Source organism: Pseudophryne corroboree, chromosome 4 (genome assembly GCF_028390025.1).
Source record: "Pseudophryne corroboree isolate aPseCor3 chromosome 4, aPseCor3.hap2, whole genome shotgun sequence".
Taxonomy (NCBI): Eukaryota; Metazoa; Chordata; class Amphibia; order Anura; family Myobatrachidae; genus Pseudophryne; species Pseudophryne corroboree.
The window spans coordinates 761,776,228-761,801,129 of NC_086447.1; the positions used below are offsets into that span (position 1 = coordinate 761,776,228).

The following is a 24,902-nucleotide window of genomic DNA, read 5'->3' on the forward strand; positions in this document are numbered from 1 at the left end:
ACACTGTTCTGGAGATATGCACACTGTTCTGGGCAGGTGCACACTGTTCTGGAGATATGCACACTGTTCTTGGCAGGTGCACACTGTTCTGGAGATATGCACACTGTTCTGGGCATGTGCACTCTGTTCTGGAGATAGGCACACTGTTCTGGGCATGTGCACTCTGTTCTGGAGATATGCACACTGTTCTGGGCATGTGCACTCTGTTCTGGGGATGTGCACACTGTTCTGGGCATGTGCACACTGTTCTGGAGATATGCACACTGTTCTGGGCATGTGCACTCTGTTCTGGGGATATGCACACTGTTCTGGGCATGTGCACACTGTTCTGGGGATATGCACACTGTTCTGGGCATGTGTACACTATTCTGGGCATGTGCACTCTGTTCTGGAGATATGCACACTGTTCTGGGCATGTGCACACTGTTCTGGAGATATGCACACTGTTCTGGGCATGTGCACACTGTTCTGGAGATATGCACACTGTTCTGGGTATATGCACACTGTTCTGGGCATGTGCACACTGTTCTGGAGATATGCACACTGTTCTGGGCATGTGCACACTGTTCTGGAGATGTGCACTCTGTTCTGGAGATATGCACACTGTTCTGGGCATGTGCACACTGTTCTGGGGATGTGCACACTGTTCTGGGCATGTGCACACTGTTCTGGAGATAAGCACACTGTTCTGGGCATGTGCACTCTGTTCTGGGGATATGCACACTGTTCTGGGCATGTGCACACTGTTCTGGGGATATGCACACTGTTCTGGGCATGTGCACACTGTTCTGGAGATATGCACACTGTTCTGGGCATGTGCACACTATTCTGGGCATGCACAGTGAAAAAAGATTTTTTGATTATTTTGGTGGGGTTTCAGGACCTTTTCATACCCCCTCTATAAAAGTGGGCATAGAGTTGGTTATAAACCTTGTGATGAGCGTAGCGAGCTCCATGAGGGGACACATTTCAACTGTCGGTGGTCCCAGATGGAAATTCAGGTCTAGAACCCCCCCAAAAAACCCTGTGTTGACATTTTGTGTGTTGACCTTGCCCATGTCGACATAATTACAATGTCGACCTTCCATACCTGTCGACCTAGTTATTTGTCGACCTTCAGTGGTCGACCTAGTAACTGTCGACCTAGACAGGATCAACCCAATAATCCACACACATTTCAGGAAAACATATTACAAATAAGAACCACACAATCACTTTGTTAGTTTAATATTTATTTTATTAAAAACTTTGTACAATGAAGAAAAAACTGTTGTAAGAATGCCCTAACAATACATGAAAACCAACTAATGACATTATTGTGGAATCATACAAGTCACAAGAAACATGGGGCCTAATTCATGTTTGTCCAAAATAGCATTTGCAATTGCAATTTTTTTTTAGACTTCAGACCTGCTAAATTTAACAAGTGAAGCTGCAGCCCAGAAAAGGCAATAGATGCCCTCCAGAGCCATCGAAAACTCATTTGCAGCCCATACACAATATAGAGGAACATCGACTGCTAGGGTAGCCCTATGGATACGCAGACTGATTGCGACAGCAGCAGTGGCGCACCCAGGGGGGTTTCCGAGCACCCAGAAACCCCCCTCCAAAAAAAAAATTTTTTTTTTTTTTTTTTTTTTTTAGCTGCATGAGTATTATTAATGGCTGTCTAGCGTCCTCTGCAGCCTGCTGTCTTCCTGGTGGCACTTGTAAGTGCAATAAAAGTTTACTTTATTTTAATTATAGTACATATATATCCATGTGCATACATATATACACATGTATATACATACATACATATAAACACACACATATGATATATTTACATGTGTATATATACGTGTACTGTATGTGTATATATATATATATATGCATGTTTAATATGCTATGTATATGTGTGTGTGTATATATATATATATATATATATATATATATACACACACGGTATATATATGGGGTGGTCTTCAGTATGCCGACTGACGGGATCCCGGTGCACAGTATACCGGCGCCGGGATCCCGACAGCCGGCATACCGACAATTGTTCTCCCTCTTGGGGGTCCACGACCCCCCTGGAGGGAGAATAAAATAGCGTGGCGCTCATACCCGTAGCCCGTAGCGTGGCGAGCGCAGCGAGGCCGCAAGGGGCTCATTTCCGCTTGCCACACTGTCGGTATGCCGGCCGTCGGGCTCCCGGCGCCGGTATGCTGGTCGCTGGGAGCCTGTCTGCCGGCATACCATAGTGAACCCTATATATGTGTAGATATGTATATATATATATATATATATATATATATTTTATATATATCTATCTATATATATATATAATATATATATGTGTATATACACACACACTAGTTTTACGGACCCAGCATATACTGGGTCACCTCAGTCCCCACCCCCGTTATTGGCTCCACCCAGTTCTGGAAACCCCCCCATGCAAATCCTGCGTTTGCCACTGCGCAGCGATGTTTCTCTGCATACATGATCGCAGATGAAGGTAGATACACACCCCAAAAACTGTCATGACACTGCCCATTAGCTCCCCCAAATGATTCTTTGCTGTCAATCATTCTGCCAATAAATCACTCCGCGGCGTGAACATCGGCAATGCGTAGAAACATGAATTTGGCCCTATGTACACATATATCTATAAAACGTTATTAGCCAGGCATGTTAAGAGATGCTTAGAACATCTCAGATGAAACCACAAAGTATTGGTTTAAATGTTCGAGACAAGCTTATTTGATTTAGCTATGTAGTGCAATCTAATATAATATTCTGTGTTTATACACACAAACTGTATAGTACATTCTATCAGTTTTACATATTATTTTTCTATGATTCATATAGATTTATAATCGTGTGTATATTTTCAATTATTATTGCTGAGTTTGAATTATTATTGTGTATAGTTTTAATTGTTAGAATGAAGTCACAGTGGATGCCTACACATATTAGAGGTAACATTATTGAATGAAAGGGGTGGTTCCAAGGGAATAGAATTCAGATTCTTCCACTAACTTGTGTATTTCCTGAGAATGGAGGAAAACACACCTAATGGTCACTGGTTGGGCCATCCAGGCACGCCATCGTAAATCTGTAACGTTTGTCAGTGCAAATTTATGACACTTCATAAATGACTTCATAAATAAGTGTGTAGGCAACAAACTGTTCTTAATGTATAAATCTAAGTAATATAAGTATTTTTTTTATAGGTCATTAGAAGATGACAAACAACTTTTTAGAAAGTATACTTTGAAACAATTGAATTAGTAAGCGTTTTGATTAGTAAAGGTTTAATTTAGGTGCAAGTGTTGATTTTCTGCCTCCTCATTATGGGAAAGATTTATCAAAGCTTGAAGTTAGATAAAGGCCCAAAAGTATTAAGCCTTATAAAGTGATATACTGTAGTGGAGACGGATAAAGAGTGATAAATGACAAGCCAATCAGCTTCCTATCTGCCATGTAAGCTGTGTTTGAAAAATGACAGTTAGAAGCTGATTGTCTTGTCATTTATCACTCAATGGGGGAGATTCAAATGTTTGAAAAGTCGGTTGGGTGTCTGTTTTTTCCTGTCTATTAGATAGGAAAAAATAGACTTCCAACTGACTTTTCAAACATTTGAATCTCCCCCTTCATCTGTCTCCACTTTATCTCTTGTTAAGGCTTAATACATTTGGGCCAAAGTACCAACCAATCAGACCCTAACTGTCATATTTCAAAAACAAAGCCTGTAAAATGACAGGAGCTGATTGGTTAGTACTTTATCACTTGCCACGGTTTGATAAATCTCCCATATATGTTTATCTAAAGTTAGGTTAATGTAAGAACTGTCGAAATGGGGGGAAAGCGGTATCAGTGCACGGTATGTGAGCTATACCACTTCCCCTCCCATGTATGGTAGCCGCAGTGATTGCCCAGTGACAGGGGTGCTATGCACCCCTGCCCATATCGGCACTGCTATGTAAAAGATAGCAAGCTGATATGCACGGGCAATGCATGAGCGGTCAGCATCACTGACTGTTCCAACATCTGCAGCTGTCGATTTTAACAGCTGCATGGTGTCGATGTTCAAACACCACAGCAGCGACAGAGCTGTCCCTGGCTTTGGCAGGTGCCGGCTCTGAACATGTGCAGTGGAGCTGGCTGGGAAGAAAAAGCGCGTCAGCACTAAGTTGATGCGCTGTATGCTCAGGGGGACATCGCCGGAGGGGGGAGCCCTTCGGCAGACAAGATGTTCTTACATCTTGTCGATGTCCCTTACTGCTTCACCTCGGTAATGAGGCAAAGCAGGAAGTGCCACTATAATACATTTACCCCATTGTTCTAAACCTGTAGGTCTTTGCTATTGATACTGCAGTCTCCAAAGTGAGTAAGTCAATGACAGGTTAAAACAAGGCAACTTTTAATATAATACAGAGACACGTAATGACAACATAATAACTATATCAGAACTGTGCACTTTTCATAATCAGATTGTTAATTTCAATTGAATGTAATTTTAACATGTAGTATATGAAAAAAGGGTTATGTTCTGCAAAAAACTCGTACCTGACAATTCGGTGGGTTTACTAGCCAAACTCATTCAGTTTCTGTATACAATATCCAGGGGTTAAAGTGGGGAGGGGGGTGAGGGGATGCGGGGGCGGAACGAGGTGGAACTGAGTTCCACCACCTGTATTGGTAGGGGGAACTAGTTCCACCACCTCCATTTCCTTGCATGGTAATTCCAACAGAAAATCCTGCCCCATCACCTACATCAGTAGATGATGCAGGCACCACTGGTGTTACTGATGAGCTGCAGCCACCTCCCCCTTCCTCAGGTCCTGGTGGCTCCATGGTCCTCCTCCATTTAAAGAACCCCTCCTGGTGCTCACACACGCTGTGTCTGTTGGATAGTAGTCATCCCCTCCTCAGGGCCCAGTGGCTTCCTTTTCTGCCACTATGTGTAAGTGGCACTACTACTGTGGGAATTGTATATAAGGGGCACTACTGTGTGGCATAACATGTATAGAGGGTACCATTGTGTAGTGTAATGTGCAGGAAGGGCACTACTGAGTGATGTAACCTAAATACGAGGAATTACTATGCGGTGTAATGTGAATACGATCATGCTACTGTGTTGCGCAAATTGAATTGAGGGTACTATTGTGTGACCACGCTGCTTCTTTGTGAGATCAATGTCCCTTTACAAAGTATTGGAAACAGGGGACTAATCTATTGTGTGCAGGGGGGTGCCGAAAACACTAGCACTGGCCCTGGCTCCGCTTAATGTGAGGGGGAGGGGGGGTGATTGGGGGTTGGAGGAGGCTGGGTAAATGAGTTCCACCACCTCTCCAGGACCACTTTATGCCCTGACAATATCATTGAAAATGTTGCAAATATAGATTATGCAAAAAAGGCAAATGCAAGCAAATACAATTTCAGGAAACAAATACTTTGAACATATAATTACTGGCAAGATATTTACATGAGATAAACAAAATAATGTTTGTTATGGTATTTTAAACTATTTTATATGTCACTAAAAATAGAAATTATTTAATATGTACCAATCAAATATATAAGGTAGAGGCGGCAAGTTGTGCCATTGAGACTTCATTTCTGAAATAGGCACTTTACGTTATTGTACATTATTGCAGAGGATGACGTAGGCAGTTGCTGTGTTATGTCATTATTTGTATCAGTCTCTGCCTGATTGAAGTCTACAGTTGACGGGGAGAATATATCAAACCTTCTAAAGAGGAGGTGTGGCCCATAGCAACCAATCTGATTCTAGTTATAATTTTGTAGAATGCAATAGAATAAATGGTATTTAGAATCTGATTGGTTAAAAGAGGAGCCAATTTTGTCAGAAGCCACTTAACCTAACAGACTGGTTTTGGACTGTGGAAGGAAATGGAACAATGAAAGAAACACATGGAGGATGTACAAACTCCTCGCAGACAGGGCTCTTGTTGTAATCTAACCTATGACCTCAGTGCTTTAAGGCTGCAATACTAACCACTATGCCGATGTACTGTGGATTAATTGCACTAGTTTTTGCTGAACTGAAAGGTTGCATTCTTGAGAATATTGGTTCTATAAATGAATTGGGTGTCTCCATAGATGATAGCCCACAGGCAGATTTTGACAAGAGGCAAAGCAATAGTATGTATTTGTAATGTAATTACAAGAAGGAGTGCATGGACTATGCATAGATTGTGATTCAAATAAAATCATCTATAAATAGAGAGTGATGTACTGTAGAGTATATTATTTTACTTCCAGTGTTGAATATTTGGCCAAGGCACTAAAATGCATATGGCCCAACGATTATTGTTAGTCGTAAAATGGAACTTGAACGGTAGTTCATTAAGTTGCTCACAGTCACCATTTCCAGGTCAACAATGTATTCTCTTGGTCCAGTTAATGGTTTTATCAGGACAAGCATTGCACTTACTCCACTTGTATGCTGAAAGACAAGACAATGAATGATGGACCTTAAAATACTGTTCTTCTCTGTATTTGCAGCTACGTCTTTCAATAATGATTATATTTTCATAACATTTTCACATTTATTCATAGAACCCCTGAAACAACCCTTGGGTGATTTTGATATTCTCACGGGCCAACACATAATCATATGACGTGTCAATTACTTTACTAGGTTTGAGATGTACTATTTAACACTCTAGTAATGGTCATTTTGAGTGTTGTACTAGAATTTTGGGGGGCCCTATAGCAAAAGCTTGAGGGCGGGGCCTAGATAATAACAGTCTTCATCCTCCTCACTTACCTTACCGAGCTCCTCTTCTACAGTACCTCTGCTGAGTCCAGCTTCGCAATTTATTTTGTGCTCAGTGAGGAAGAGCTTGCCAGACTTTACTTCCTTTTTAAGCAGAATTTAATTTTGTAGTCCCAGAATACCTTGTGGTATATGCGATCACACAGCAGTGAGCAGACTGAGGACACTGCAGAGGGATGCAAAGAGCTGCAGCAGTATCAGTGGCAGATACATGGTCTCTTGGAGATAACGGGACCTGACATGTCCACTTAGCTGCCAGGCCCAGTAGCAGCTCCTACATCAGTAGCTGTGCTCTTGTTCATTAAATATCTGTAAAAATGGGATGCGGTCAAGATCCCGCCGGACGGAATCTCGACGGTCGGAATACCAACACCGGGATCCCGACCGGCACAATCCCGACATATTCTCCCTCTGTGGGTGTCCACGACACCCATAGAGGGAGAATAAATTAGTGTGCCGAGCGTAGCGAGGCACCGTACCCGCAGCATGGCGAGCACAGCAATCCCGCAAGGAGCCGCGTTGCGCTCTCGCCCCCCTGTCGGGATTGTGCCGGTCAGGATCCCGGTGTTGGTATTCCGACCGCCGGGATTCTTTCGGGCGGTAATACGTACTGATCCCGTAAAAACTACTGGAGCTTTCCTCTGTCTCTTTACTGGATCGATGGCACCATCACAGAGATCTCCTCAGGTTGATCAGCACAGGGATATTCTTTGCTTGAAGCAAGGTAAGACCCTTGGGTCTGGTGGTTTAATCCCCAGGGAAGCAGTGCTGACTTTGATGGCAAAGTAGCCTGAATCACATGAGTGGTTACAGGTGGTAGTGAAAAAAGAATGCTACCTCCCTGCAGCATGGGAGTGATCATAAGATCAGAAGATGTTGTATGCAGTGCCTTCAGGGCTTATTTATTCCCATGTGACAAAGAACATTCTCTCTTCACTGCAACCTGTGATCACAGTAGTAATTGAGCCCTGGCTAGAAAAGTACTAACATTCAAGGAACCCATCTGACACCATCCATAGGGGCTGGAGTTTGTTGTAAAGCAGGCATAAATCACTCTTAAAGTCTCACTTGCGCCTATGTTGCAACGGACTAATGAGTGTCAGAAGAATGTTGGCAAAGAGTCAATCACAGGCGGTTTGCTACTGCCAGTTACCTTCATCATTGCTTCTCCTAGAGTATATGTGCCAGCTCCTAACAAAATACAAGCAATACGACTTTTCCAGGCATACAGTACATGTGTATTTCTCATGGTCTGTATTTGTTTTCAATTATATGAGCACGATTACTCTTCTTCGTGTAGGTAAGAATCCATCAAACACTGTTCCTCCCATCTTGACACAGTCAATTGTAAGTGGCAGAATCATCTTCATGGGCCCATTTTCTTTGGCACACTGTGCCTGATTCAGAGGTGGATGCCACGTGCAAACAGCATTGAATTTCCATTTGATTTAAAGGATGAACATGCAGGAGGCGTCTCAGTATAAGATACTCCTCCTGCATGTAATTGCGATCCCAGCACTGCGATCGACGACGCAAGCTGTGATCCCACATTGCAACTATCGGTAATATCTATAATAGATGCAGGGTGTGTGGTGCCCGCACTGCAAAACCTGCACCCATTTTTTCACGTAATCTGGGCTGCCGATAATGTGATTCGTGCTGAATCGCATCATCGTAGCCCTGTCCTCCGCTTCATAAATGCATCATAAAACCCACCAGCCCACCCACTTTCCCTTACCATGACCCCCCAGCTCAGCTGACCTGGCTGCCCCATCCCAGAGAGGGCAGCCAGGAAGTTGGCTAGTATGTCCTTAAGGGTATAGAGTTACTGAGGTCACCATTAGGTTGTTCTGTGACAAAGTAAATACTGTATTAGTATGTGTGTGGCAGGTCCATTATGTGGAAACACAAGCTTTTGGAGGTACATTACTTCATTTAAATTGAGAAACATTTAAAACATTTATTAGTTTAAAAACTCACCCGTAAGTAAAAGTCTCCATTTTCATTGCCAGATTTAATCCTAAATGTGTTTATTGTATTAGAGTAGATCAAAGTAGCCTGAATTTGGAAGATATCAGAAGGCACAGCTCGATTGGCTCGGATGCTCATATATTTGTAGACAATGCTGTATGGTTGCTCACGACACAGTGGATTCGTAGAAGGGCAGACACAGCGACTGAAAGACAGCAAAGTTTGATCCTACTAAATTATACATTAAAAGTACAAGTGCAATGTATAGTTTCATTAGGTCTACCACCACTATTAACCTTAATGTAGTCTCTTACAGTACATATGTCGTGTTTACTTATTGTGTGTTTTGCTGTTTCTGGGCAGCACTTTCATACACTGTCTTCTGGCACCTGTCCAGTAGGTGGAACCATACTGACCAGATAGCAGCTTATGGAGTTGATTCTGAGTTGGGAGCAATGAAAAAAAAAAAAACAAGTATCTTTGCATCTTGGCAAATCCATGTTGCCCTGCAGATGGGGCAGGTTTAATATGTGCAGAGAGATTTAATGTCTGACTCACTAAATTGCAGTGTAAAAATAAAGCTGTCCAGTATTTGTGGGCTACTTACAAAAGCAGCCAGTATATACCCTACATGCAGAAATACTCTAAGGTATACTTGCATTGCAACATGGTTTGTCCAGGTGCAGTTATTTGCTTTTTCTATTTAGCTGCCAACTCAGAATCAGCGACTCTGATTCTTTGCACCTCTCTTATGCAGATAATTCCTTCTCTGGTGAATGTTAAGAGCATTGCATTGTGTACTCTTGCCAAGAGTATCTTATTGATATATTTATTTTCATTTGTTTCTACAAGGGAAACTGGGAGCCCAAGGGGCTAACTCAGGTTGGATCGCTCCTGATTATCGGGAAACTGTGCACACGAGAAGAACGGGTCCTGCAATCGCGTTGCAGTATTGGGGGGAGGGACGGGCCCAGTCGGTCAGCGTTGCTCGAAACGGGGATGTGTCACCCCCCTTTTTCTGGGAGTGGCGAGGCCAAGGACTGCGTCGCTTATGTTTTTCCTTGGCCTTGCAAGCCGCTCTGCTAGGTTTAGTCTAAGTAAGCTTAGGCTTATTCAGCCTGCCGTTACAGATGAACATCGCGACTGATGGTTGCAATGTTGACCCCAGACTGCGATTTCATCAATAGCAATATTGCTATTGCTATGCACCTCCTTTCTACATTTGCATTGCTAAGTATTGCATTTGCAAGCCGTAATATCTGTTTAATTTGGGACACCTATTATTCAAACAGATTCTGTGGTTGATTAAGACCAGGTTACATGCTGGTTTTAATTTAGGCAGGTGACCCAGTTTAAAGGGATATAATGGGAAGTATATATATATATTTTTTTTTTTATATATTTATTTTATATATATATATATATATATATATATATATATACACATATATACATATATTTATTTATATATGAACTCCATTGCATTTAGTAGTAAATAGTGCATACCTACAGAATGCTCTGCTCCTGGACTTCCCTCTTAATATATGATTGCCATCACCTGTGCCGAAACACCTTTCTTATCCATTAACCTATTCAAAACAGTAGATGGCAATAATAAATTAAGAGGAAAGTCCAGAAGAAGAGCATTCTGTCATGTTGGAAGGTATGCCGGTGTGAAACAAATTTCCGCCAGTCAGGATTCTGGCGTTCACATGACAGAGGTAGGCATCCCAGCAATAAAAATACTGACAGTGGACTGGGTAATTGTTTTACCCCTGCCCCTAACCGTAACAGCCCCCCCGCCCCCATACTTACCCTTGGGATGTCAGCGGTTGGTGTTCCATGGCTGGGATTCCGAATAGTGTCGGGATTCCGTCATCGGTCTCATGATCGCCGGCATCCCTAGTGCCGGGATGCTAACTACCGTTTGTGCTGCATTGCTATTAACATTCTATAAAATTATTATATTACAAGAACTTAATCAACTAATTTACCTACATCAATCTAACATTCAGTAGGACTAAGCAATTGCATGATATCAGTGCACTGAAAACATTACTAAAACAGCTGACCAAAATTGCATGAGGTCTATAAGCATCAGGACTAATGAACTAACTGTGCTTGATCATCAATTAGTAGATGTTGCTAAATCTATCAGTTTAAATGTGTGTGCTTATGCATGATTATATGTGTGCATACAGTTTGTGATTTAATGATTGGCTGGTACCTGTGAACTAAGTTTTTAATTGTGCAATTAATAAAATATACACGTATCTTTAGAAGCGCTGTTGTTTGTGTTTGTACTGTGTTGTAAATTAAGGGTTGAGTATCCCTTTTTCAGCAGCAGCCGGAAGATTTACGTGTCAGCAGAAAACTACAAATTTTATTATTGGTTTTTATTATTATAAAATCAGCTGTGCTCAACCTAAAGCACCTAGTTTTTTCTTTTTGTGTATTTGTGCAAGTTGTTCTACTCAGATCGAGCTGCTTTTGGCTGATAAGGCTATGTCGACACTCAGGTGTATCGCAGATAGGTTAGAAAGAAGGAGTCAGTATCTTAAAGGGAAAACATCCCCTAATATAGAGGGGTGTTTAGAAGACAAAACGGATATGCATAGGTTATTTAATAAATTGGAGAATTTATGTATTGCAGAGACAAGACATTGGTGGGATCAGATTACCTTACAGAAATATCTGGACGGTGATCTGATACCCAGGGGATTGAGAATATTGAAGTATTCTGCATTTAAAGATGATAAAAAGTTCTCTGATGACTGGAACAATGTTTTAGACGTGTCAAAAAAACTTAATGAAACTCCTTATTAGATATAGGGAGGAACAGGTGACAAAATTACAGGATGAGATTGAGAAAACCCATACTTTATTAAAAGCCTTTGAGGGCAGTAAAGACTTTAAGGAAAGAGATAATAATAATAATAATAATAATAATAATAATAATAATAATAATAATTTTATTTATATAGCGCTCTTTCTCCAATAGGACTTACATAGCATAATATAGTACAGAAAATAATGAAGTACATTTTCATAAAATACAGAAGCATTAAGATACTAAAAGGGACATTATGGAAATGCTTGAGTAAACAGGAAAGTCTTGAGTCTACTTTTGAAGGATTCTATAGTTGGGGCCTCTCGCACTGTGCGGGGAAGTGAATTCCATAGAGTCGGAGCCGCATGACTAAAAGCTCGACCCCAGATGAATTACGGGAGATTCTAGGTACTGCTAAAAGTCCTTCATCTACAGATCACAGTTAGGGAGGCCAATCCTGGGATCGGGATCGGCGGGATCCCAGGATTTAGGCCCAAAAATGCCGGGATTTGAATCCCGGGATTGGAGCCTCCAATCCCGGGATTCACGGGATTGCATTGCGCATGTGCAATGCAGCAGTGAGGGAGGGTTGGTGTAAGTAACATTTACTATTAGGCGGGCGGCAGTATTAGGCGGGCGGCAGCCATGTACACAGACCGCGGCGGCATTTCAAATGTAGCGCCGGCCGCCAGCCAATCACAGCTGGTGGACCGGCGGCCAATCAGGGAAGCGGCCGCAGCGGCTCCTGATTGGCTGCCGGACTGCCCGTTCTGACTGTCTGACAGCCAGTACTACAATTTGAAAGGCCTCCGGCGCGCTCAGCGCGTCTTGTCCATGGCTGCCGCCTGCCGCCCGTCTAATAGTAAGTGTAGTTTTACTGACACCAACCCTCCCTCACTGTGGTGCTCGCTTCAGCCTCCCTCTTGCTCCACTTCCTACACCCTCCAGCGCTGATCCCTAGTCCCTACACTACACCCACCCTCCAGCGCTGCTCCCTAGTCCCTACACTACACCCACCCTCCAGCACTGCTCCCTAGTCCCTACACTACACCCGCCCTCCAGCGCTGCTCCCTACAGCCTCCGTGCTCCCTACACTCTTTTCCACTGCCCTCCACTCCCACTCTCCCTGCTCCCTACTGCAATCCCGGGATCCCGGGAATCCCGGGATTGAGCGTTTTTCAATCCCGAATCCCGGGATTGAAAAAACGGCCCGGGATTGGCCTCCCTAATCGCAGTAATCGAGTGGGGCAGTATGGGGTCAGAAGCTGCTTCAGGTACCTTGGGCCCTGGTCATGTAATGCTTTGAAACTCAGTAAGCCAATCTTGAAGATGATTCGCCATTTTACAGGCAGCCAGTGAAGGGCGTAGAGGATGGGTGTTATGTGGCTAGAACGGGGCTGGTTGGTTAACAGCCTGGCAGCTGTGTTTTGCACCAGCTGTAAGCGGTGCAATTCTTTTGCTGGGAGACCAAGGTAGAGGGCATTACAGTAGTCTAATCGAGATGATACAAATGCATGTATGACTTTTGGCAGATCATCTGAGGGAATTAAGTGCTTGATTCTGGCTATGTTCCTCAGGTGAAAGAATGAGGAGTTGATTGTGGCTGATATCTGATGTTTAAGTTTTAAGCCACCATCCAGGACAACGCCAAGATTCCGCACACGATCACTGGTCTGTAATTCTGAATCCCGAGTGTCAGTCCAGTTGGTTGGCTATGCTGTGGTCTTGTCCTTTAATGTTGCGGTCGTATCATAAGGACCTCTGTTTTATCTGGGTTCAGTCGCAGCCAACTGGCACTCATCCACTCCTGTAGCTCAGCTAGACAGCCATTTAGGGTTGCTATTGGGTTATCAGTACCCGGAGCAAAGGACAAGTACAGTTGTGTATCATCTGCATAGCAGTGGTAGACCAGGCCATGGTGCCTGATTATTTCACCCAATGGAAGCATGTATACTGCAAAAAGCATGGGGGATAGTATAGAACCTTGTGGGACACCACATGGCAATGGCACTGGGGGTGATGAGTATAATCCAGATGATACTCTCTGTGACCTGCCTGTGAGAAATGATTTGAACCAATTTAGGACTGTGCCATCCAGACCACAGAAATGTATCAGTCGCTCAATCAGAAGCTCATGGTCCACGGTATCAAATGCTGCTGAGAAATCCAGAAGGATTAATATTGAACAGTCACCTCTGTCTCTTGCCATCAGAAAATCATTTAACACACACACACCAGGGCTGTTTCAGTGCTATGTCTTCTGCTGAATCCTGATTGGAATGGATCATAAATATCATGGGTTGTCAGGCGGGTTTCCAGTTGTTTTGCAACCACTTTCTCAATAACCTTTCCTAGGAAAGGAAGGTTTGATACCGGTCTGTAGTTTGTCATGCAGTCGGGATCTAAATTAGGTTTTTTAAGAAGCGGTCTAACAATTGCTTCCTTTAGGGGTCCAGGAAAGATGCCTGTCTGCAAAGAGCATTGAACAATTTTTGCAAAGACAGGACCAATTATATCCATACAAGCTATTAGAAGCTTGGTTGAGGCCGGGTCCAGATCACAGGTGGTGGGACACAAAATCAGAGCAATTTCAGCAGTGTCCTTTACATCCACTGGGTCAAAGCTGGTCCATGAAGGCAGGTAGCTTATATTGGCAAGCTAAGAAGTTTGGCACTCCTTTGATGGCACTGTGGAGATTCCAGCCCGGATGGTGGATATTTTATCTACAAAGAAGTTTGCAAACTCGTTGCATCTTGCCTGGGAGAGGGTTTCATCAGTCTGCAGGCATGCTGGCTTGCAAAGCATCTCCACTGTGCGGAAAAGTTGAGCTGGCCTATTGTTTGCTCCTGTGATCTCATTTGACAGGAACTGTGATTTCTTACGAGTGATTGTCGATTGATATTCTTCGTTATGCTTTACTAGTTTTATTTTGTCATCCACTAGGTTAGTCTTCCTCCATCGTCTTTCCAGTCTACGCCCCCTTTTCTTGAGCTCACTAACACTGTTGTCGAACCATGGAGCTTGACGTTGTGGTTTATGAGATCTTATACGCACAGGGGCGATAATATCAATTGCAGCCATAACATCCCTATTATAATAATGGACTAGGGAACAGGGATCTTCACAGGCACCCAGTATAGCAGAGAGATCCAGATTTGCTGCAAGAGCCTGGGGAGTCATACCCCTCCTTGGATGATACCTGGTCAACTCCACGGGCAGAGATTTTATTTGAGGGGTTGCAACTGAGAACCAAATGGAGTAGTGGTCTGACCAGATGACTGGGTTTATTGTTAGGTCAGTGACTTCTAATCCAATCTGAAAGACAAGATGGAGAGTGTGACCACTTTTATGTGTGGCAGAAGGAATGACCTGTGTGAAGCCCAGACCATTCATTGTGCACAGGAGGTCTTGGCCAAGGCATGAGAGCTCATCATCCACCCATGCATTGAAATCCCAGAGGATGACCCATCTTTGATGTTCCAGGACCAGGCCAGCAACAGTGTCTGCAATTTCTTGTAGAAATATCTTTCCATCTCCAGGGGGCCGGTAAATGAGAAGTACTCTGAAACCTAATCCTGTCGAACTCCGGGCAGCAATGCACTCGAATGAGCGAGTAATTTCATTAGGGTGGACCCTAAGTTTGTTCTTTTTTGAAGCAGATAGCCACCCCGCCACCCCTGCGGTCCAGTCTTGGGTTGTGGATGACAGAGTAGTTTGTTGGGATCGCAGTCTCCAATATGGGTGCTGCATTTTCATCTAGCCAGGTCTCTGTAATACAGGCTAGATCTGCAGATTCAATAAGGTTAACAATTGTTGCGGTCTTGTTTCTTATAGATCTGGCATTACAAAGGACTGACCTGATTGGGCATACCAGAGGGCCTTCAGTTTTCTTTATGTTAAGTGTAGGAGCTTTGTGTATGGGGGTCACAAAGTGAGAGTTGACAGTTCTGTTCTTCCAAACACAGGGCCGTCTTTTGGGTATCACTTCTATTTGATTGTTCTTTGAATATAGGGGTGAGCAGGTGGGCAAAGGACTTAGGTGGTTACCGGGGGAAACAAATTTCCAGCTTGCTCGCTTCCCACTAATGCGCCTGTGTTTTCTTTTTAAAATGCCAAGGGATTGGAGAACAGAAAGGAAAAAAGACAAACCGGCTGCGCTGTATGTCAGGGGTTAATAATAGTAAGAGAGCCAATGAATAGAAAGGTTATGATTTTTAATATACCATTAAAAGAATAATTAAGATAGCATGCACATACATAAATATAGTAAAATGCACTGATCACACCTAGGGTGTCTCAAATTTTAATGTCTCTTGTAACATAGGTGTAAACGGCCACAGTAGAAATCAATTACAGAGTTCCTTATTCTCCAAAGATCATAATAATGGAGATTTTTAGGTGACTGTGAATTGAATGAATGCCGTCCCAATTGATGGTACTTGAGAATATCAGGTGGAGTGGGATGCTGTAATTACCTCACTAGTGGGCTGGTGAGAGCCGGGCGTCCCCGGCTAACAGTCCTGCCGTGCCCACGACCGCTAAGCAGCGGGGAGGAGATGTAAAAGCCGCCTGGATTCGGTTGCTGGCTGTGGCGGTGGGATGTGCAAAAGCTGCTTGTAGCAAACACTCGGTCAGATCGGGATCAGGCTGCATTCGTCCAAGTACACCTGTGGAGACACCTCAGCAAGGTGTGCAGGAAGGCGGGATTCTGACGCGTTTCGTCACGCTCCACGTGACTTTTTCAAAGGAAAAAGTCACGTGGAGCGTGACGAAATGCGTCAGGATCCCGCCCTCCTGCACACCTTGCTGAGGTGTCTCCACAGGTGTACTTGGACAAATGCAGCCTGATCCCGATCTGACCGAGTGTTTGCTACAAGCGGCTTTTGCACATCCCGCCGCCACAGCCAGCAACCGAATCCAGACGGCTTTTACATCTTCTCCCCGCTGCTTAGCGGTCGTGGGCACGGCAGGACTGTTAGCCGGGGACGCCCGGCTCTCACCAGCCCACTAGTGAGGTAATTACAGCATCCCACTCCACCTGATATTCTCAAGTACCATCAATTGGGACGGCATTCATTCAATTCACAGTCACCTAAAAATCTCCATTATTATGATCTTTGGAGAATAAGGAACTCTGTAATTGATTTCTACTGTGGCCGTTTACACCTATGTTACAAGAGACATTCAAATTTGAGACACTCTAGGTGTGATCAGTGCATTTTACTATATTTATGTATGTGCATGCTATCTTAATTATTCTTTTAATGATATATTAAAAATCATAACCTTTCTATTCATTGGCTCTCTTACTATTATTAACCCCTGACATACAGCACAGCTGGTTTGTCTTTTTTCCTGTCTGTTGTTTTACCATTACACATAGTGGTCCACGGCAAGCGCAGTATCTCAGGTGTATTTCTATTTTTTTTAATATATTCTTTATTTTGGTTTTACAGAAAAAGTTAGGACGTTATCAAGAGTACAACAAGTCGTACAGTGTAGAAATACATGGGTTAAAGTACCTGTAAAATATAAAACATCCAACATCTACACACAAAACAAGACAGAGGTTGGAGGGGGGGAATGGGAATAGAATCAGGGGAGGGGAATGAGCGAGCTAATCAATCTTCATTAGATATTAGTGTGGGTTCCACGTAGCGAGGCGTGTTACACAGATAAGCGGCATCATGTTGAGTCTAGTGGGATCTGGTCTTTGTAGGTAGAGGTAGATTTAAACTCTATCCAAGAGAACCACGTGGCAACATAATCGGCACGTGAGTCAAGGACCGAATGAAAAATATCCTCCATTGATCTATAGAATTCTATCCGCTGAAACCATTCCCATATCTGAGGGGGGGGGGGCCCGGGACTTCCAATGGACTGGTACTACAGCTCTCGCTGCGTTATTGAGGTGTTTGAGAAGGGAGTGTTTATACTTTGCCAGTGGAATTGTAGTGTGGGAGAGCAACCAGAAGTCGATTCCAGTAGGCGCCTGAAACCCCAGGATCTTGGAGGATATTTGAATTATTTGGTTCCAAAAGGTAGTGATCAGGGGACAGTCCCACCATATATGAAGAAGGGTGCCACATTCTTTTCCACATCTCCAACACAAGGGGGATACTGAGGGATAAAACTTATGTAGAAGGGAGGGACAGCGATACCATCTAGTAAGCAGTTTATACTGTGTTTCAATAACTTCTAAGCTAGTAGAGCAACGGGACATAGCTTCACAGTGTTTCTGCCAGTTGATGTGTATCCTTTTAGGTATGAGATCTGCGTCCCATTTCGCGCAGAAAGCGGGGTCACCGGGGTAACAACCATGTAGTAATATCTTATAGATACCTGATACAACATGTGAGGGTTCAGAGGATTGGGAGCACATTGCTTCAAAAGGGGTAAGACTACCAGCCAATACAGCGGCTGTCCTGTGAGACAAAATAAAATGGCGAGTTTGGAGATAGAACCAGAAGTCAGTCGCAGGAATATCAGTTCCCTCCCTAAGGTCATTGAAAGCTTTGATCTTCCCTCCAGAGAGCAAATTTGTTATTCTAGTCAAGCCTGCCCTGCTCCACCTAGCGGCCACACCACCACCCATACCTGGTCCAAACAGTGGGTTGTCAAGGAGCGGGAGAAGCAGAGAAGTTGATGAGGAAAGACCCATTTTAAATCTCAGTGTTCTCCATAGAGCCAAGGTGGGCCCAATCGTCAGATGTGAGGAGCGGCAAATGGTTCCAAGCCAGGGTACTGCCTGTAAATGTAGACCTGAAGACCGTTTCTCCAAGTCAACCCACCTTTTAGAGCCGGCGTCAGGCCGTGACCAATCCAGGACCCTATTCAAAATTGTAGCCTGATAGTATGCCGTAACCATGGGCAGTTGTTGGCCCCCCTGAGCTTTCCTTAAGAATAGGTAGCAGTGTTTAAACCTGGGTTTTCTGCCGCTCCAAACAAAGTGGCTGATCGCTTTGTGCGCATTTGCCAAAAACTGATGGGGGAGCTTTAAGGGGATAGTTTGGAAAAGGTAAAGTAGCCGTGGCAGGATATTCATTTTTACAATGTTCATACGGCCTAGCCAGGAGAACTTCTGTTGGAGCCACTGCGACATTTCCTTACGCAGTTTTTGCAATAAAGAAATATGGTTCAGAGTGACAGTGGTCAAGAGGGAGGAGGGGATCAGAATGCCTAAGTATTTAATATGTGAGGGGTGCCAGGCAAATGGGAATGCAGTCTTTAGAGACGAAACTAAGTCCGTGGTGAGAGAGATACTAAGGGCCGTTGATTTAGCATAGTTAATCTTGAAATTGGATAATGCTCCAAAGCGTGCAAATTCTTTCATAAGCCCAGACAGGGAAACAGCAGGATTTGTAACGATCGCTAAAAGGTCGTCCGCGAATAATGCAATTTTATGTTCGTTTCCGCCCACCCTCAGGCCAGTGATATCCGGGTTCTGTCTAATGGCTCTAGCCAGAGCTTCCATGCAGATAACATATATCAATGGCGACAGCGGGCATCCCTGTCTAGTCCCATTAGAGATGGCTATCGGGTCAGATAGTATTCCGTTTACCCGCACTTGTGCTGAGGGTGCTCGATATAGTGCTAATATTTTTTGCAGGAACACCTCTCCTAAGCCCAGCCGATGCAGCGCGACCTCCATAAAGACCCAGTCAATGCGGTCAAAGGCTTTCTCAGCATCTATGGAGAGAAGCATCATGGGGACCTTAGCGGTGTTCGCATGGGCAATCAAGTCAATCACTTGTATGGTGTTGTCTCTCGCTTCTCTGCCACGAACGAAATCAACCTGATCCAGGTGTATTACTGTTGGAAGCAACTGACACAGGCGATTCGCCAAGAGTTTAGCATACAATTTAAGGTCAACGTTAAGGAGGGAGATTGGACTGTAACTAGATGGCAATGAAGGGTCTTTTCCATCTTTAGGGATGACCGTGACATGGGCCTCCAGGGACTGATTTGAGAAGGGGGTCTGTGGAGAGACAGTGTTACATGCCCGGAGCAGGAGGGGGAGAAGTTTATCCTGAAATGTTTTGTAATAGGATATGGGAAAGCCGTCGGGGCCTGGGCTTTTTCCAGACGGGGAGGACTTCAGAGCGGACAGCAATTCGTCGGTTGTAAAAGGGACGTCAAGGGCCTCAATTATAGCAGGGGAGAGGGACAGGAATTTAATCTCTTCCAGATAATCCTCTATTGCCTTCCCATGCAATGACTGCTCACAATGGGAGCGCTGAGAGGTCAGATTATAGAGTTTCGTATAGTACGTATGAAAAATCTCAGCCATCTTGCCGTCAGAAGCATGGGGGACACCAGAGGAGTCCTTAATCTCTCTGATATAAGTCAGGGATCTTTGGGCGCGAAGGGCGCGGGCAAGAAGTTTCCCGGGTTTATTACCCCATCTATGGAACTTGTGTCGACAGCAGCGGAATGCCCTACGAGTGCCTTCGTCCAGCAAGCCATTAAGAGAAGATCGAGCATCTTGCAGTTCTGCTAACACGTCTGAAGTTAGTGTGGATTTATGAATGAGTTCCAGCCGTTTAATTTTAGCAAGTAGAGCTTCCCGACATTCGTTTTTTTGTTTTTTAAGGAGGGAGCCCAGTTGGATACATTTGCCCCTAATCACACATTTATGGGCTTCCCACAGCGTCACTGGGGAGACTTCATTAGTCATGTTAAGAGCTATATAGTCCTCAATGGCACTGTCCAGTTGGGCTCGGCAGTCTGGGTCTCTGAGGAAATGCTTGTTAAAGCGTCAACGCCACTGACGCGGGGGGGGGGGGCAGCGCAAGGACAGGGTAACAGTAGTTGGGGCATGGTCAGATCCGACTATTTGACCTATTGTGGCATCTACTAGAAAATCGAGGGAGTTATGGTCTACAAAGATATAGTCAATACGGGTATAAGAATTATGTGGGTGGGAATAAAACGTGTAGTCCCTATCTTTGGGATGGAGCAGGCGCCAGGTGTCTATTAACTGAAAATCATGTAAGATTGACTTGAAGCGTCTAACATCATTCATAGAGGATCTAAGCGCTCCAGTTGAAGTATCTAGAAGAGGCTCCAATGCCCAGTTAAGGTCGCCTCCTATCACTAATACCCCTGCTAGAGATTGTTCTATCAACTCCAAAGCCTCCCTCATAAAGCGAATCTGACCCTGATTAGAAAGATAAAGGTTAACAAATGTAAAAATTTGTTCAGCAATGGTAGCCTTCACCATCAGGCCCCTCCCATCTCCAATAGGGATTTCTAACACGTCATGTAGTCTAATATGTTTGGCAAACAGGATTGCAACTCCCTTAGCCTTAGCCCCAGAGAAATCATTATAATACCCCTGCGGGAAATGACAGGAGTGCAGCTTCGGGGAGGCACCCTTTTTAAAGTGAGTATCCTGAAGGAACACCACGTCTGCTTTGTCGGTGTGTAAAGAGCGTAGGAGCCGGGACCTCTTCTCGGGGATGTTGAGGCCTTTCACGTTAAACGATATCAGCTTTAAGGTAGCCATAGTGGTCTAATAGTCGTGAATACCAGCATTGCTAGTTCGCTGTGGTACCCATGCAGCCTTACTAAAAGAGCAGCCGCCCAGAACACCTTATCTGAATAAGGGGAGAGGGGTAGGAAAACACAAGAGGGAGGGAGGGAGGGGGGTGACAGAGACTTAAAGAGATAAAGAAAACTGCTGTCAATGCAACAGCACTACTCTGCATCATTAGTCATGGGAAACCAGAAACGGCCCATGATCTATGAATGTATAGCAGAGCAAGGGGGGGTCTGGGGGGAACCGGGACACATCACCACAGGTAGCATTGAGGTATAAACAGTACTGTTCAAAGCTAATCAGTGGATATAACAGTTCTAGTAAGGGAGAAACTAAATCAGTAAACTGCAAGAACCCAGTAGGGCAGTAGGTACATGGAGGCAAGACAACGTAACAGGAATCGTTAGTCCAGTATAAAAGTGACAACCTAGAAACCAGGAAACAAACACAGAAACCAAAGTATATAATGTGGCAGGGGGTATCAGTACGTAGGCATCTATGAGTGGCAATCGAGTACTGGAGTAGTCATCGGAGTAGACTATTCAACCTGTATTGAAAGAACATCGTAAAAGAGAAAACAATATATCGCTACTCAATAAACATATCTAATAGTCACGTGTCTTTATGAATCTTAGCCGGAACTCCTGTCCGTCCCTGTCATCCCGTGCCATCCGTGGTACCCCGCAGCATCAGGCACAGGTGGGTGTCCTCCGGACGTGTCATTCTGCCGATGCCTCCGAGGATTACGGACTCTTTGCCACCGTTCCCTTTGGGGTGGAGGAGCCAGTGAAAGTTCAAACGGGTCCAGCCAGTTAGGGAGGCTCGGGCCGGGATATCCAGAGCTGAGCAGAAGTCCTTGACGCCATCATATTCCTGCAGAACATAAAGGGATCCTTTATAGGTCACTTGGATAGATATTGGAAAACCCCAGCGGAATTTGATGTTACGGCTTTTGAGTTCATCTGTGATGGGGCGGAGTATACGCCTCTGCTGTAAGGTAGACCACGAAATGTCCGGGAAGATTTGTATCCTCTGGCCCTTAAAAGTAATGTCCGGTGCCCGTCTGGCTGCTCTGAGAATCTCCTCTTTCTCTTGAAAGTAGTGGAGTCTGCAGATAACGTCTCGGGGTCGTTCCGTCGGCGCTCCTCTAGGGCGTAAAGCCCGATGTGCTCTGTCAAACACCATCTGGTATTCAGAGTCCATCTCCAAAAGTTCATTAAATATTTTGGTTAGGGCAGATTCGAGAATTTGGGGCGCGACGTCCTCAGATAAACCTCGTATTCTTAGGTTATTCCGGAGACCTCTGTTGTCCACGTCATCGAGTCGTCGACCCATGGCTACCAGAGAACACAACTGCCGAGAGATGAGATCATGGAGGTCAGAAATTTTTGTATCCGTCTTCTCAGAACAATCTTCTAGTGTTACTACTCTATCTGCAACTTGCGTGATGTCCGACTGCAAGGAAGAGAGACGGGTCTGGATAGAATCCTGTATTCGTTGTTCCATGGATTGAAGGTCTTGCTGCAGGTCCTGACGGGTGGGCAGGGACCACAATGTGGAGAGAATCGTAGATAAGTCTGAGGATTCCACCACAGGAGAAGATGGCGGAGGGAGAGCAGGTTGCTCCCCAACCGTCCTGTCCGCCATGACTCTGGAGGGCAAGGAGGACGAAGAAGGGGTGGTTGAAGTTGGAACAGTTATCGGCGGTCGGAATAGCGTCTGAAAGGCCTTGGTTCGGGATCAGTTGGCTGAGGTAGATGACCCTTTCTTGGTTGACTGTCTGCCCGGCATGAGGCACGATGCTAGGCGTGATCGGAAGGGGTTATCGTCGAACTGGGTATCCACGTATAGGTATAGGTGTCATATCACGCGTTCCCCCCAGCGTGGCTTGATCAGGTCATTGTAGTTTAAAGTCAAGGTACCATAGTGCAAAGGGTTGTGTATCGTAGTTGGAGAGTGTCGGCGTATCGTTCATCCATCCTGATGCGCTCCTAGCCTCTCTTCCAGAAATGTGATGTAGTATAAGAAAATCTGAGGAAAGGGGGTGTAACTCCAGGATTCGCCACAAGAGGGAGATCCAGTCCCAGCAGTGATATGGAGAGGTGAAGCTGTCTGCTTGTCTCTCAGCAAGTAAGAGTGCTGGGCAATTTTAGTATGCAGATACAAGGGGGCCAGGAGATTGGGGTGCTGTCCCCACATATAACTACTCTCCAGATTTTTGGTGTGTAGCAGGGGTGGTTCAGATGCAGCCCAAAACGTATAGGGAGCTGAGTGGGCATGCAGCCCATAACCAATATGGCGGCGCCGGCTTCACTTATAGGGCCTCCGGGATTGAATTATCCTAATGTGTTCCTGGAGCGGCCCACAGCATTGGTGGCAGTGTAGGAATACCCCTCGGTCAGCAAAGGTGGTCAGGAGGCCGAGCGGGCGGCGGGGTCCGGCGCACCTCCACTCGCGGTCACACCAGCTCCGGCGCACCGCCGTCACCCGGCGCCGGTCACCAGGGCTTCTCTCCGAGCCGCACAGCGGAGCAGAAGCTCTCCAGTCGGGCCCGCCAGGCAGGGGAAGCGCCGCAGAGGTGAAGCAGGGATGGGGGAGCCGCCGTTTCACTCCGGCGAGGCGCTAGCGGGTCACTTCCGGTCCGGGCTGGCAGAGAATCGAGGGCCCGGCTTCGGGTGGGCAGGTAGGCCGCAACCTGCACGGGTGCAGGATGCACCCGCCGGCTCTGCAGACCCCTGCGTCCGGGGGAGAAGAGGGGTAGGAGGTATTAAAGGAAAGGAAAGGGGCCCCGGGCTCTCTTATTAGCAGTGTTATTTGGGTAATTCAGAGTAATTCAGGCAGGAGCTCTGATGGCACACATCTGCCTGAGTTAAGCACCAAGCCACGCCCCCGTATTTCTATTTTTAATTTGATCAATCTTCTTTATATGTTGATACATTGCTGAGGCGCTTTTCCAATTAGATTATCGTTGTTAGTGACTGGAGAACAGAAGCCTGTGATGGTGTGATAGGAACTGCGGAACGTGGTGGGCGAAGTGAAAGAATGAAGCTGGAGGAATATGTATACATTTGGTCATCAATGACAGATTTCTATAAGTATGAGCTGCATATGATGATGAGAGAGGGAGAGAAAGCAGTGATTTTTTTTCCCGTTTTTTTTTGTGTTTTGCTTTCCCCCAATTCGGTATGTGATCCAAAATTATAATGGGTTTATGAATAAAGTTATTGCTATAACCTATTGGGTATATTTGAAGCAAGTGATAAAATAACTGCTGATTTAGTCAATTATCCTAGGATAGGCAGTCTTGTGCAAAGGTGTTAGAAGCCAATTCCTGTGTAGGTGTGAAAAGTCTCAGTGTGAGAGGCCTTTGAAGTAGATTTCTCGTGGGGGTAGTGATAACATGTCCTGGGAAATGGATCCTGATTTGAAACAGTGAGCCTTCAGAAATTCAGAGCCTGAATATACTGATATTAGTTGATTAATGCAATAAGTCAGTTATTTGTTGCTCAGAGAACAGAGGTGGATGATGTCTAAGTGAGGGGCTGGATGGAGCCAGAGATAGGTTGTAGTCCACAGTACCTTATCTGTGATGTCCAATGCAGAGTACAGCAGCTGCTAAACTGAAGTACTTCTCAGTGGAGGTATGCAGAGGATTCAATCCAGTGTGTATCCCAGCGCAGGAATGCAATCCGTTGGTTTTGACAAGATGTCCGCGTAGAGTAGTACAAGTTAAAGGTAAGTCCTTGGATATTTCTGATGATTCATAGGTCAGC

The 24,902-nt window shown here is 44.9% G+C and overlaps 1 protein-coding gene across 1 annotated transcript in view; it reads right to left on the reverse strand.

Moving 5' to 3' along the window:
• Positions 1–4,388: 4,388 nt before the first annotated feature.
• The window catches only part of EFEMP1 (EGF containing fibulin extracellular matrix protein 1), a 193,193-nt gene continuing 172,679 nt past the window's right edge, over positions 4,389–24,902 (reverse strand). The window contains exons 10-11 of the mRNA XM_063918200.1: positions 8,768–8,963; positions 4,389–6,454 (exon numbers count right to left, since the gene is read on the reverse strand). Coding sequence (XP_063774270.1) covers positions 6,293–6,454; positions 8,768–8,963 — 358 coding nt within the window. The 3' untranslated portion in view covers positions 4,389–6,292. The remainder of the gene's footprint in view (positions 6,455–8,767; positions 8,964–24,902) is intronic.